This window comes from Helobdella robusta, assembly GCF_000326865.2.
Source record: "Helobdella robusta unplaced genomic scaffold HELROscaffold_16, whole genome shotgun sequence".
NCBI lineage: Eukaryota > Metazoa > Annelida > Clitellata > Rhynchobdellida > Glossiphoniidae > Helobdella > Helobdella robusta.
This window is the reverse complement of record NW_008703893.1, coordinates 1,027,910-1,041,023: the sequence shown is the minus strand read 5'-3', so window position 1 is coordinate 1,041,023 and position 13,114 is coordinate 1,027,910. Positions and strand designations below refer to the sequence as shown.

Genomic DNA, 13,114 nt, shown 5'->3' with positions numbered 1-13,114 from the left:
GTCGTCGTCTTCTGAGTTGTTAGAACGGAAAATTGCTGAAATGAGATTGGAAACAAAACTTTTTCAATCAAATTGCTAACAAGAATCATTAAATTGAAAAATAATTAAAAAATATTATTTATGAAGATTATTTTATATCAAATAACTAAAAAAAAACCAAAAAAAACTGAGATGAATTCGCCAAAAGAGTATCTTGAAATAAAATGACCGTGTGATTAAAACGTACGTAAAACTTCTGAAAGAAATACTCAATCAATGTTCGTCAGTGTATTACTGCTTTATACGAGGTATTCAAACCAAGACTCACCACACACAAACGCATCACCACACACACAAACTTAGCGAATAAATATGTGTAATTCAAGGCCCATAACATATGACGGACTGAGTGGGATATCTCTGTATTCGAACACGGTCACTGCAGCAAAAGATCCAGCGCCTCTAACCATTACACCATTTGACATAGCATGTATAATACACAAGGCAAACTACATAATATACAACCTACCTGATCTTAGAATGGTTAGTCGAGGTAGGTTGGGCCAGTTTGTAACGTATGAGGAACGATGATAATCTTTCTGCTACCTGCTCAAATGTTCGTGAAATAAATTTTCAATAAATAAAATGCGGAAATTAAAAACGCGAAAAAGTAATAAGTATCGGTGGTCAATAAAGAGAAATAACGTCTCTATAACAATAACAACATCATCAAGATGTAACGACAAGAAATCAATAACACTAAACTATAATACACACGACCTCAACAAAAACAACAACAGACCATCACCAATAACAACAACAGACCATTAACAAAATCAACAACAGACCATTACCACCACCACCAACAACAGACCAACAACATCAACAAAAACGAGACCTTGTCAGGGCAGTCTTCGTGTACGGCGTGCCCACACTGGGGCAGCAGTTCCAACTGAAATTTGCCTGCAAAGAAAATAGCAAAAGTAAAAACAAGAAATAAGGAGAATAATAAAAAAAATAGTTAACACGGTAAAACATTGCAACAAAAACAAACAACAATAATAATAACAATAAAAAATAAGAATAATAATAACAACCCTGCATTTGTCCTATGGTTAAATCTTTGTCCAACCTATCAACGCCTGGTGAGAAAGAAAAAAAATTGGAAAAATTGCATGAAAATAATTTTTATTTTTGGCAATAACATCAAAAATAATAATAACATCAACAACAACAATAATAGTAATAACAATAATAATAATAACCAGCCAATAGGAGCATTTTGGGCGGTTTACAGGCCAGAAACATTGTGGACAGTCCTTCGAACCAGCCTTTTATAAATAATTTCGATCTAACTTTGAGAACCAAATTTTTAATATTCATCAACGAAAATGTTTGAAATATATCCTAATTTAAGTTACGCCTTGAAGATTATCTCAATTTTTATTATAAATTTTGAAATTAAAAGATAAAAAATCTTCTTTTTAGAGGCATAATGACGTTTAATGATTAAAATAAAGAGAAAAATAAGAAAATTATTATTATTTTTATTATTATTACCACCACCTTTCCAGTAAGGTTCAGTGGTTGTCAGATCAATCCTCCAGCAGTATTTTGCTCTCAATAATGACGACGACGACGACGAAGATGATGAAGCTAGTGACGTTGCTGCAGTTTTCTGAACACAGGAAGTTGTAACAGCATTTTGATCATCATCATTATCACTATCTTCAACATCATCACTATCATCGTCATCACATCACCATCACTAACATGACCAACATAAATATGAATCACAATTGATAACCATAGTTCGAGATTTCACATCATCGTCCTTATCAACATGTGCATCACCATCATCATCCAGGTGATGTCGATGTTTTTGTGGTCTTCTACTCATCACATCTTCATCCTCCTCTTCCTCTTCAGCAATGACGTCACTTTTGTGAATGATGACCTCTGAACTCTGACCCATGGAGTGACTGGCTTCAGAGGTAGCTGTTTCGTTTGTGTCGATCCTGAAGTGTGTGTGCCAAAAAAAATTCACAAAGACGATGATGAAAGATGACGAGATGATATGGTGGTGATACAAATAATGATACCATAGAAGATGATAATGCCGATGATGATACAAATAATGATACTACAAAAGATGATGATGCCGATGGTGTGATGATGATACAAATAATGATACTACAGAAGACGATCTATGGAAATGATAGTGACAATAATAATATCTTGGAAAATGTTAGCTAGTTGACAATAGTAAAACATGCAAATGATAATGACAAAAGTGATAACAAAGTCGACTGATCAACTTTTATTTGTATCATCACATCATTGCCATCATCGTCTTTGTAAAAAAAAAGTTGAAAACTATTGAGCTACATTCTAGCTCAGGCTAGTAACGTAGCGAAAATTCATTGATGAGATAGATCAGCTACTCAAAAACATGCTGCTGGAGTGTACAAGTGGGTTTGGAAGTGATGTTTTATTATTTGACAGCATAATAAACATTGGAGCGCCTCTGAAGTAAACTCATAAGAAGCGCTATACAAATTCTTCAATACAATACAATACAATACAAATTCTACAATACAATACAATACAACACAAATTCTTCAATACAATACAACACAAATTCTTCAATACAATACAACACAAATTCTTCAATACAATACAATACAATACAAATTCTTCAATACAATACAATACAATACAATACAAATTCTTCAATACAATACAATACAATACAAATTCTTCAATACAATACAATATAATACAAATTCTTTAATACAATACAAAATTCTACAATACAATACAAATTCTACAATACAATACAATACAAATTCTTCAATACAATACAATACAATACAAATTCTTCAATACAATACAATACAATATAATACAATACAATACAAATTCTTCAATACAATACAATACAATTGTAAGTCTGTAGAATTAATAAAAATAAAAATTCATTGGCAGTGGCGGTCCAGGTCATAGCAATTAAATTCAATAGCGGTCCGCGGGACTAAAAAGTTCACGGAGCTCTGACGTAGACGATGACGTCATTAAGATGACGTCCGTATTATTTAACGACGGGATGAATGATGACGATACTAATGAAAGGAATGATAACAAAATGATGAGAGTGACGTCATTAAATGCTGTCACCTTTTTAACTGACCAATCACGGAAACTTTTGCAGATTCTATGTTCCTTATCTGACCTGTTTTGCAACTTTAAAACAATTAAAAATAAAATGAAATGGTATTTATATAGCGCCGACAAGTGAAAACAATAACAACAACATAAGAAATGAAATTGAAATAAAATAAACAACAATCAAATTAAGAATAATACTAAAAAGTAATAATAAAGCCCCTACCAGTATTCAACAGCTGATTCGATGGAGTCAAATGTTGACGGTCTATTCCTCAGGAACGTCTGCATGCCTGATAATGCTTCCATGGCTGTTCCTAAGTGATATTAGATTTTATCAACCAGCCAACCAAACCAACCAACCAACCAACCAGCCAAATAACCAGCCAACCAACCAGCCAACCAACCAACCAACCAACCTTCGACAACATCGATGACAATGAGACCAACCAGATAGCTGACTGTTTGTTTGTAAGCAACATGTACTGCTATAGCCCCTCCCATGCTAATGTCAATCACGTCAGTCAAAAAGGAAATTGTTTTTTTTAATTTGATGACGATAATAAGAATGAGAATGATATCAAAATGATGACAATGACGTCATTATTATTGACGTCAATGAAACTACATGTTAAGTTTTAAATTAATCACTTGATGCAATCTATAGTAACCAAACGACCTGACCCATATTTAAACAAATAACTTGACCTATTTTCAAACAAATGAATGACATATTTTTAACCTGTGTCCAATGAGAACAATTGGAGGTATGTCCTCACCATACAATGCATACACAACTCTTCCAACATCACTTACGTAATGAAGTAAATAAAAATATTTAAGAATGATTTAATAAATTAATTAATTATCAATTAATTAATAATCTGAGCTAATTTTTTCAAAGAAAATTTATTTATTTCAATATGACATAGGTTTATGATAATTCTATCACATGAGATGTTCAATTAATTTTTTAATGAAGATAAAATTTACATACAAGACCATTTCACCTTTATAAATACAAATAAAGATTAAATAGCAGTAATAAAAATAATTATTTAAAATTATTATTGTTTTAAAAAAAACATATTTAAATGAAATAAATTTTGAAAAAAAAACCAACTTAGCCATAACATCAGCAGAAAGATCAGCCTCATTGCTCGTGTGAGTGTCGCCGTGCCCTCGAAAGTCCATTGCCACACATCTGCATGTCACTGATTCTAATAAATCTTTCTTTGGAGTTGAATTTTTAAAATGGATTTTTAAAAAATTTTTAAAAAAGATATAAATTTGAATGAAAAACTACAATGAGAGAAAATAATGGAAAGTCACATAGATATATAATATACATAAATCAATAGTATAATCAATATAAAAAGTTATGTGCTTATTTAGTCTTTCTTTGGTGTGTTAGTAAACATTCACATAACAATAAGAAGCAAATTAATTAATATTATTTAGTTATAAGCACTTGCAATTCATTCATTTAAAATTAACTTGTCAAAAATTGTACATTTTGACATTTTAATCAGGCTAACAAATCACTATTTATTCAATTATTTATTGATGTTATTAGAATTAAAAACGAGAATGATAAAAAATAAAAATGATGTGACTAACAGACAGGACAGCCCAGGAGAGAGCCGAAAAACCACCACCATGAAGGAAAAAACAAACAGGACCAGACGATCCGGAGAGGTAGACCCTGAAGATCTGTCGAACAACCAATCACAATACAATAATAATCATTAATGTAGTCAGTTCAGCTTTAGCTGTTAGCAGAAATTGGTTGAATGATTTTCAAAATTTCAGTTTAATAAAAGTTAATAAATGGATTTAATTACGTCATCGTCAATTTTGAGATCTCTGCAATCGTCATAATAATTCTCCCACGAAGATAAAGTAAAATCCCTTCGACTGTTTCTGCTGCCTGAACCTGAACTAACTTTGAAGGGTCCCGGTGGCCTTGGGGCAATGAGTAAATGAATGAATTTTTGAGTAAAAAAGAAAAATCAAGGTAAATAGTAATTAATAAAAAGACCTGGCCATTAAAGGACCTTTCGGTGTGAGAACTTTCCGTCCCAAACTTCCCGATGACATTTCTTTCTCAGTTTCAACTTTCAATTTAAAACTTTTTAAATGGTTAAAAGTTAAAGTAAATGTGTAAAAGTGAATAGTTTAAAAAACAAATTAAAATTTTTTTATATTAAAAATTTTATATTTAAATATAAATAAGTGTTAAATATTATATGTTAAATTACACAAAATTATATAAATAAAAAATTATTTTAAAATAAATAGCAAAATATTTTATTTGTTATTTCTTTGTGTTTGCCATCTTTCTTTTTTCCTGATATTTTGACTGAACGTGGTTAATCCATTTTTTAACCAAAAAAGTAAGTTTTAACCTGGTTTATCGCTTACATAAATCGTTTTCCATATTTTTTTGTTTTTCTTTTTTAGACAAGTTTTTAAAAACTGTTTTTAATAATTTTTGCCGCAGATGAGATACGTAAGCGCGTACTTGCTGGCTCGTCTGGGTGGTAATGAAAATCCGAAAGAAGTTGATATCAAAAAGATTTTAAGCAGCGTTGGAATTGATTCAGATGATGCCTTGGTCAAGAAGGTCGTCAGTGAACTATCCGGCAAAAACATCGAAGAGTTGATCGCTGCTGGTAAATAGTCTTTAATTTAAAATGCTTTTTATTAAATTAAAATCTGATCATTGTTCTTTTGTCTCATCTGATGGCCAAAGTTACAAGTAGGAAAAATTTGAGTAGAAGGCATTCAAAAAACAGGATTTCAATAATGATTTTTAAGTTTTTGTTTCATGCCCTTTGTCTTAAAAAAAAAACTAGTTTTTTTATAATAGTTGGTATTTGATTATAATTATAGTACAAAATGATTTGCAATAGAGATCTGAAATGGAGATTGCTTTTATGAATTTCAGTTATTTGTACTATTTATTTTTAAATGTGATCAGACAGTTCAGAAGTTTACAAAGCTGATTTTAAAACATCACAAAAATTCAAATCTATAATGAATCATGTGCTCATAATGTTTTTATTGTAATTTAAGGCAGAGAAAAGTTAGCATCAGTACCATCTGGGGGAGCTGTTGTTGCAACAACTGCTAGTACCACTGCTGCTGCCCCTGACAGCAAAGCTGCTGAACCAGCTAAAGGTAAATTATATAGTGTTATGTAAAAATTTCACAAGTAATTTCTGTATTATTTATTTCATAACTAAGCTTCTCAATTTTTCTAACAAGTTTCATGGTCATTTTCGAGTTTGAAAATGTATATGTAAAATTCTTTTTGTTTCATTGCATATATATTTCGTAACAAGTTTAAGAGATTTGTATTAATATTAATTTTTAATAGATTTATAAGAAAACAGAATACTTTTCTAGTTTTGTTAACTTTTTTTAACAAATTGATATTGAAAACACTTACTACAGCTAAAGAAGAAGAGAAGAAAGAAGAATCCGATGAAGATGATGGAGATATGGGATTTGGTCTCTTTGATTAGAAAGGCTCAGCATACATTTAGTGCTCCACTTAATGTTTCTCACCAACTACTCTAAGTGTTCTTGTACAATCTCAAACCAATCCTCTACTGTTGCTACTACTACTAATGACCTCAAATTTGCATGCCTTTCTTAATGTTTTTATAATTTTTTTACTGTGCTGAGTTCAATTTGTTACATGGTTTGATACAAAAAAAAAAATGTTTGATGTAAAATATCATCTTTGAAACAACATTGTTGGCATTTTTAATTAATCAAAAATAAAAAAAAGTACCAATACGCAAACATGCAATCATTAAAAGGTATAAAGCTACTGTCTTGTCGAAAAATTGAGCCAAGTAAAACGTCAGAAAATTAGCTTAAAAAGTGAATAAGAGTTAAGTCCTCTTCCAGATACAGACGAGGTTGCAATCAGTAACTGCCACAATGTACGTTCTTTCATGACTTGATGTCAGATTGTTGATAACTAAGATCTGAAATTTAGCAAATTTTATCAATCATTTAGATCAGCAAAATTAGAGTTTTGAGTTATAAAAACTGAAAATTTTGGAAAAAAAAGCGGCCCACTGTTGGTTTGTCCAGGACGTCTGTCATCTTGGCGTCATTTGAATTCTCCATGTCTACTTTACAGTCAGGCCACTGCAGCACCTGCCGGTTCCATCATCATCATGGTAATGGTGAATGAGGAGAAATTGATGATTGAAATTTTGCTGTTGAAGTGGAATGTGACATGTAAGACTGACCTTGGGAATGAGCTTATTGCCTGCGTTCTGGAGATGTGATGTATTATACATCCATATACTTCCATCATCTGATCCACACAACAGAAGACCTTCAATTTAAAATGCGAATTCAATTAATTAAAAATTTAAACTGATGTGAAAGTGTCCTCATTAATTATTTCACACAAGTCAAACTGACCATTAACACACGAGAGTCCGATAAATTCGGAGTTTGTTTTCAGCCAGTCAAGTTTGTAGGCGGGTCCATGATCGAGATGATTGACATTGTACACGTATATGCAGCCGTGTGACAGGAACTTGCACGCTTCACAAATTTATAACGCATAATGATGTATAATTTATAATGTATGATGAGTTGAATTGTATTAAGTTTCCCCCATGAAACACTTCAAGAGAACGGGTAAAGATTGAATTAAGTACTCTTGAATAATTGCACTTTTCTAAAAAAAGTTTTTATTAGAAAATGAGATGCACTCACCAAAAAAGTTATCGTTAATAGGAGTTAGACCATCACATGTTGACATCTTGCCCTTCATCTTGTTGTTGATTGACAATACCTTGCATGGATTCCTACGAAAAGGAAACTAACAAATTCATACAAAACGAATTAAATAAAAAACTATTAGCAATGAATTGAATCAGCGAGCACCAACTCGTCACATTTCACTCAAATTTGACATTATTCACTCACCTTCTTTTGTTACTAGCGATGTCTGAAACGTTCAAATTTTTTCCAAGTGACCAAGCCATCACTCCGCCAGTTGTACCGCCAATCAACAACCCTGACGTCTGGTGGACGAAAATGTTGGTGACCAGTGAAGCAGGGTTCGTTAGAAAAACCGCTAACTGCCTGAAATTAAGGTCACATTCAGATTTTCTCAAAAAAAAAAGAAAAAAAATTTCAAACGATATTGATTAATTCAGGCAAACACGTGTATAACATAAATTGCTGTTGAAAATATGCGATTGCAAGAAATAGGAGCAGTACCAAAAATAATAAATGACAATAAAAAGAATGACAATAACTTGACGTCGGTATTAAGTTGTGGTCCTGAAGGCTGTCCAATGTCAAATAAGGTGATGGTGGTGTCCGAAGATGCACCTGATTTAATCAATTAATCAATTAATCAATCAATCAATCAATCAATCATTCTATCAATCAGTCAATCATTTAATCAATCATCCAAAGTTTCATAGTTGATTTATTATCTAAAACAACAGAAATCCACCACTAACAAAACAGAAGGGTTCTCATGAAAGGATGAAACACAAGTGAGGAGTAATAGAAGTCAGTAACGGACCTATTAGGTCGACCTGACCCAAACTCTTCAAAACAAGCAAGGAGACGTGGATGTAGAAGTTTTAGGTTACCATTGTGACCTGAATAAATGAATATATAAACTAATAAATACATTCATAAATGGATGACAAAATATTTTTGTTTATATAAAGATAGGTAAATAACTTTCATATATGTAATTATCATATCACAAGATGGTACTAATGCAAAATGTTTTTTGATAAACTTTACAATTTAAAACCAATTTTTCATTGATAAAACAACAATTTATCTATCAAATATACAAACTTTAAAACTTATTTTCATCAATAAAACAATAATTAATCAACTTATTTATCATAAAATCACCGACCAGAAACAGCAAGTATGTTGTTAGGTTCGTTGTTGAGTTCTACAGTGGTCCAGGCCAAGCAAAAAAATTGCTAGAAGAAATTCGACCATATCATGTTAATTCATGGATTGTCTATAAACATCATATACAAATTATGAATTGTATATAAACATCATATACATATTATGAACTATCTATAGACATGATATACATATTATGAACTGTCTATAGACATGATATACATATTATGAATTGTCTATAGACATCATATACAAATTATGAATTATCTATAGACATCATATACATATTATGAACTGTCACGAACTTTCAGCAACTGACCTCTTTATGGTGTTCGAATCTCTTGACAACCTGGCCAGAACTGCAGTCTATTAGGCAGACCATCGTACCTCCACAGGTTGCAACTATACCGGTAGTCTTGGCTACATTGAATGAATGAATGAATGAATGAATACATAAATGAATTAATTAGTGAATATAAGAATGAATAAATGAATGAATAAATGAATGATTAAATACACATGATTGAATGAATGAATGAATTAATGAATGAATATAAATAAATAGATAAACAGATGAATAAATTAATGAATGATAACAGAAAAGACATTGCAAGTGAACTGTCCTTATCACAAATCGACACTTTTAAAGTTTTAACTCTTTCAAATTTGTTAAAAAAATCATTAAAGCAAAAATTAAAAATGAATATTCATTTCAAATTCCCACCAGGATCGTGTGGATCAGGCTCCATGCTGCAGCCCCAGACGTTAGTTAACTCGTCAGTGGGGTCATCAAGGGTGTGACCTTCCTTCAGGGCCCTCTTATCACCCGAGTGACATCTCAGGAAGTGCATCGGCTGGTATTCTGTAGTGTCTAAATCATCAAATGTCTGCCATGTGCAAAAAATGTACGAAAATATTACAATGACGGATAAAAAAGAATTTATGTCGCAGTAATAGAAACTCAACAGTCATCTAGTTGTAAAACACAAAGTTTGTTAACATTTAAAAAAGTTAAATAATTTTAACAAAAATAGTAATAATTTGACCAACACCTTGCTTGAATGGGCAGAAGAAACATTAGAGTTGAAGTTGAGCTTCTTGATGCAGTCAACTGCTTGTTTGGTTGGACTGAGAAGAGAATTTCCCATATGAACATCCGACCTCCGACTACTTTGACCAGAATATGCAGGGCTATTCTTCAAAACTTCATCATTTTGAGTGTGTGAGAGTTTGTGTGGGGTTGTGCTCATATTACTACTGTCATTGTTTTTTGGACTGGTTAGCTTTCTCTTTAGACCGCCAATAATATTTTCAGTATTAGCTAATGACCTTGTTGGACTTTTCAGAGGTGAACTACCAAACAGATACTTCGCTGAATTGAGACTCTTTCTTGGACTAGTTCGTGACGTTTCAGGTTTTTTGGTCAGACTTCTTGGACTGACAACCTTTCTACTAGTTGCCTTGTTAACTTTCATCAGATCAATAGCATCTTCCAGGCTCAATTTTTCTTTGAAAGGACTAGTGAGAGATGTTTCTTGTAGTGATTTGTTGGCCAATTTTGAATCATTGTTTTCAAAGTTTAAAACTTTTCTCACCTTGTTTGGAGTTGTAACACTTGCACTAGTGTTGATATAACTACTGTTGATGTTGTTTTTTGGACTGGTCAAGCAGCTTCTCCTTGGACTTTCAACAATGTTTGCAGGACTTACTATTGATCTTGCTGGACTTCTGAGAGGTGAACTGATGATTACTGGCACCTTATCTGTAATTTTTATCCTAATTTTCTTCACTGGTGTTTGATTTTTCAGTACAGCGTTGGAAAATTTATTTGATAGAAGTTTCTTCAAGAACTGGTCGCAAAACAATTTGATCTGCATGTTGTTAAAGTTTGTTAAGCTTTACCTTAAATAATTAATCTATAAAAATTATAAAAAATGAAATTTGGACAAATATACAACTTGAACATTAAAAATTAAAAGTAAACTGAAATCTAAATACATGAGAATAACATGTTACCAAAAGATCTTTAACAGTGGAAGGAAGGCCTGGTACAGAAGGCTTTGCAATCCTTATCAGTTTCAGTAGTTTGTTTCTCACCTCAAATGTTATGTCATCTGCAGTGGATTTCGCAAGATCAACGTGATCAAAATGTTCTGACCAGATTTGTGATACCTTTGTGTAAAATAATATTTTATATTGCAATAATATTTTAAATTGCAATATATATTTATAAATGGTATAAATAAATAAATAAAAAATATATAATTATAAATGAACTGTAAATTTCTAACTATGTCTGTTAGCTTTTCTTTATAAGTCTTTGATATATTTTTGTAATTTTCAATTCCTCTCCCATCAATTTTGTTCAGTTTATTGCAGATAAATGCAGCTACTAATTTCTGTGATATCTTTTGTAAATCAATTAAAATAGTAATTTATGAATATAAAACAAAAAAAAAATTGTTTATCATTTTTAGAAAAAAGAAATAACTCAAAAACATTCTCACTTCTAGGTCATTGTTATTGCAAAAAAGTTCTTCCAAGTTACACAACTGGTCCAAGAATTCTAAATTAGAAAAATTATTTTCACTGATGTCCAAGTATTTTAAATTTGATAACTCAGCAGCAACTTCGTTTGGAAATGTCTTGAGAGAATTATTTGATAAGTTTAACCTTGTGAGGTTTTTGAACTCTGAAAAGACACCAGAAACCAGGTGCTTCACCATATTTCCACTCAAACTAGAATATTATAAAATTATAAATTAATTAATTTTATGAAACAATTAAATTTAAATTAAAATAAATACACAAATACACAAGAAATGAATTCAAAATTGTTTTATTTATTTATATATAGCTTTTTTTAGTTATTTTAATTTTAATTAAATTTGATTAAAACTATTTAATAATTAAATTAAAAAAACAAAATAAGGTTCACAAGTTATTATTTAATTAATTTATTTATTAATTATTTATTATTCTTTGAATCTATTTTAATTCCAGGTCTATTTAATTTACTAATTTAACTGTCTATTTCTATTTACTTATTTTTTTATTAAACTAAAATTATTAAATATAGATTTAAAAAGTAAAATTTTAAAAATATAAATTAGATTAGAACATTAGTTTATTATTATTTTATTACTCAAGATCTGTCATGGCTAGCAATTTTTTATTCTGGCAGCCGGTTAAATCCTCCAAAACTTTCATCGTCAACGTGATCCCCGACATGATGAACGACGAAACAAATTCAGTCAACGATCCGGCAAATAGTTAAATCAGGGGAAAAAACAACGGGAAGATTTGAACTGGCGCCGCTAAAGGACCGTATTATCGTTAGTGTAAACCATAGTAATAAAATCATTTTATAAACAGGGTTTTTTTTTACGTTCGTTGGCATATATAACATGTTTCTCGGCTTTCCTTCTCAGTGCTTTTTCTTAAGAACTTTTTTTTGCTTTTAAGAACAGAATTTTTTTCTAATGAATCAGCAACAACTCCGAATTTGATGCTAAAAACTTCATTTTTAAGCGATAAGAGGATAAAGAGCATTTCTTGTCGATAATAGTTTCATCCTTCTTGCCTTACCAGACTTAAATCACCAAAAACAAGCTAATAAACAGCCCACCAAAAAAAATTGTATAATACAAATCTAGGTATTTTGAAGGAAATATCAGTTTAATGATCTAGGTTTTAATCAGATTAAATCAACTCAGCAAATAAGACAAAAACACTACGAGAATTTATTACTAATTAATGATAATTTAATACAAACAATGCGAAAACCACAGAGTTTATACATAGCAATAAATTTGAAACGCAAAAAACTGCTAACAACATTGCAGAGGATTAAAAACATTGCAAAAATGTTAGTTTTTACTCAAGTTGAAAAAATTCATCACATAAAAGAAACGTTAGTTCTACTTAGAACATCTAAACTACATAATTCACTGAAACATGTGAAATGAGATACGTAATTTATGTAGCGCAGAAATTTCTACAAATTTGATCACTTATATTAACGAAAAATTATGATTATTAATTTAAT

General features: G+C 30.8%; 3 protein-coding genes across 3 annotated transcripts; 1 reads left to right on the top strand and 2 right to left on the bottom strand.

The window, feature by feature from the left end:
• Positions 1-504: 504 nt before the first annotated feature.
• HELRODRAFT_75640 (hypothetical protein) lies at positions 505-5,141 on the bottom strand (the record flags this gene model as incomplete). Its single annotated transcript, XM_009015482.1, has 13 exons — positions 505-585; positions 878-942; positions 1,074-1,121; positions 1,245-1,310; positions 1,543-1,596; positions 1,834-1,943; positions 3,157-3,222; positions 3,371-3,461; positions 3,564-3,649; positions 3,887-3,955; positions 4,268-4,373; positions 4,761-4,857; positions 4,989-5,141. Coding segments are annotated over 13 exons (1,092 nt in total), but the record flags the coding sequence as incomplete, so codon positions are not given.
• A 355-nt stretch (positions 5,142-5,496) lies between these two features.
• Positions 5,497-6,907, top strand: HELRODRAFT_98115 (hypothetical protein). Its single transcript, XM_009015481.1, has 4 exons — positions 5,497-5,540; positions 5,648-5,819; positions 6,223-6,327; positions 6,604-6,907. The coding sequence occupies exons 2-4, from the start codon at positions 5,648-5,650 to the stop codon at positions 6,672-6,674; spliced, it is 348 nt and encodes a 115-aa protein (XP_009013729.1). The 5' UTR covers positions 5,497-5,540; the 3' UTR covers positions 6,675-6,907.
• On the bottom strand, positions 6,880-12,383 carry HELRODRAFT_190818 (hypothetical protein). Its single transcript, XM_009015480.1, has 15 exons — positions 12,212-12,383; positions 11,574-11,805; positions 11,358-11,474; positions 11,083-11,238; positions 10,119-10,937; positions 9,791-9,953; positions 9,386-9,486; positions 9,068-9,137; positions 8,717-8,795; positions 8,107-8,265; positions 7,894-7,985; positions 7,594-7,719; positions 7,416-7,504; positions 7,238-7,320; positions 6,880-7,143 (listed from the first exon to the last, which is right to left on the bottom strand). Exons 1-15 carry the CDS (start codon positions 12,295-12,297, stop codon positions 7,050-7,052), a joined length of 2,466 nt encoding a protein of 821 aa, XP_009013728.1. The 5' UTR covers positions 12,298-12,383; the 3' UTR covers positions 6,880-7,049.
• Between the last annotated feature and the right edge of the window lie 731 nt (positions 12,384-13,114).

What these genes read in the sequence shown, in the direction of transcription:
- HELRODRAFT_98115 (XM_009015481.1), top strand. Translation starts at nt 5,648, where the DNA reads ATGAGATACGTAAGCGCGTACTTGCTGGCTCGTCTGGGTGGTAATGAA. An exon ending in CGAAGAGTTGATCGCTGCTG is followed by an intron (nt 5,820 to 6,222) that starts GTAAATAGTCTT and finishes TTGTAATTTAAG; the next exon opens with GCAGAGAAAAGTTAGCATCA. An exon ending in AGCTGCTGAACCAGCTAAAG is followed by an intron (nt 6,328 to 6,603) that starts GTAAATTATATA and finishes CACTTACTACAG; the next exon opens with CTAAAGAAGAAGAGAAGAAA.
- HELRODRAFT_190818 (XM_009015480.1), bottom strand. Translation starts at nt 12,297, where the DNA reads ATGTCGGGGATCACGTTGACGATGAAAGTTTTGGAGGATTTAACCGGC. An exon ending in GCCTGATCCACACGATCCTG is followed by an intron (nt 9,487 to 9,790) that starts GTGGGAATTTGA and finishes CATTCAATGTAG; the next exon opens with CCAAGACTACCGGTATAGTT. An exon ending in GCAATAAGCTCATTCCCAAG is followed by an intron (nt 7,321 to 7,415) that starts GTCAGTCTTACA and finishes TGGAACCGGCAG; the next exon opens with GTGCTGCAGTGGCCTGACTG.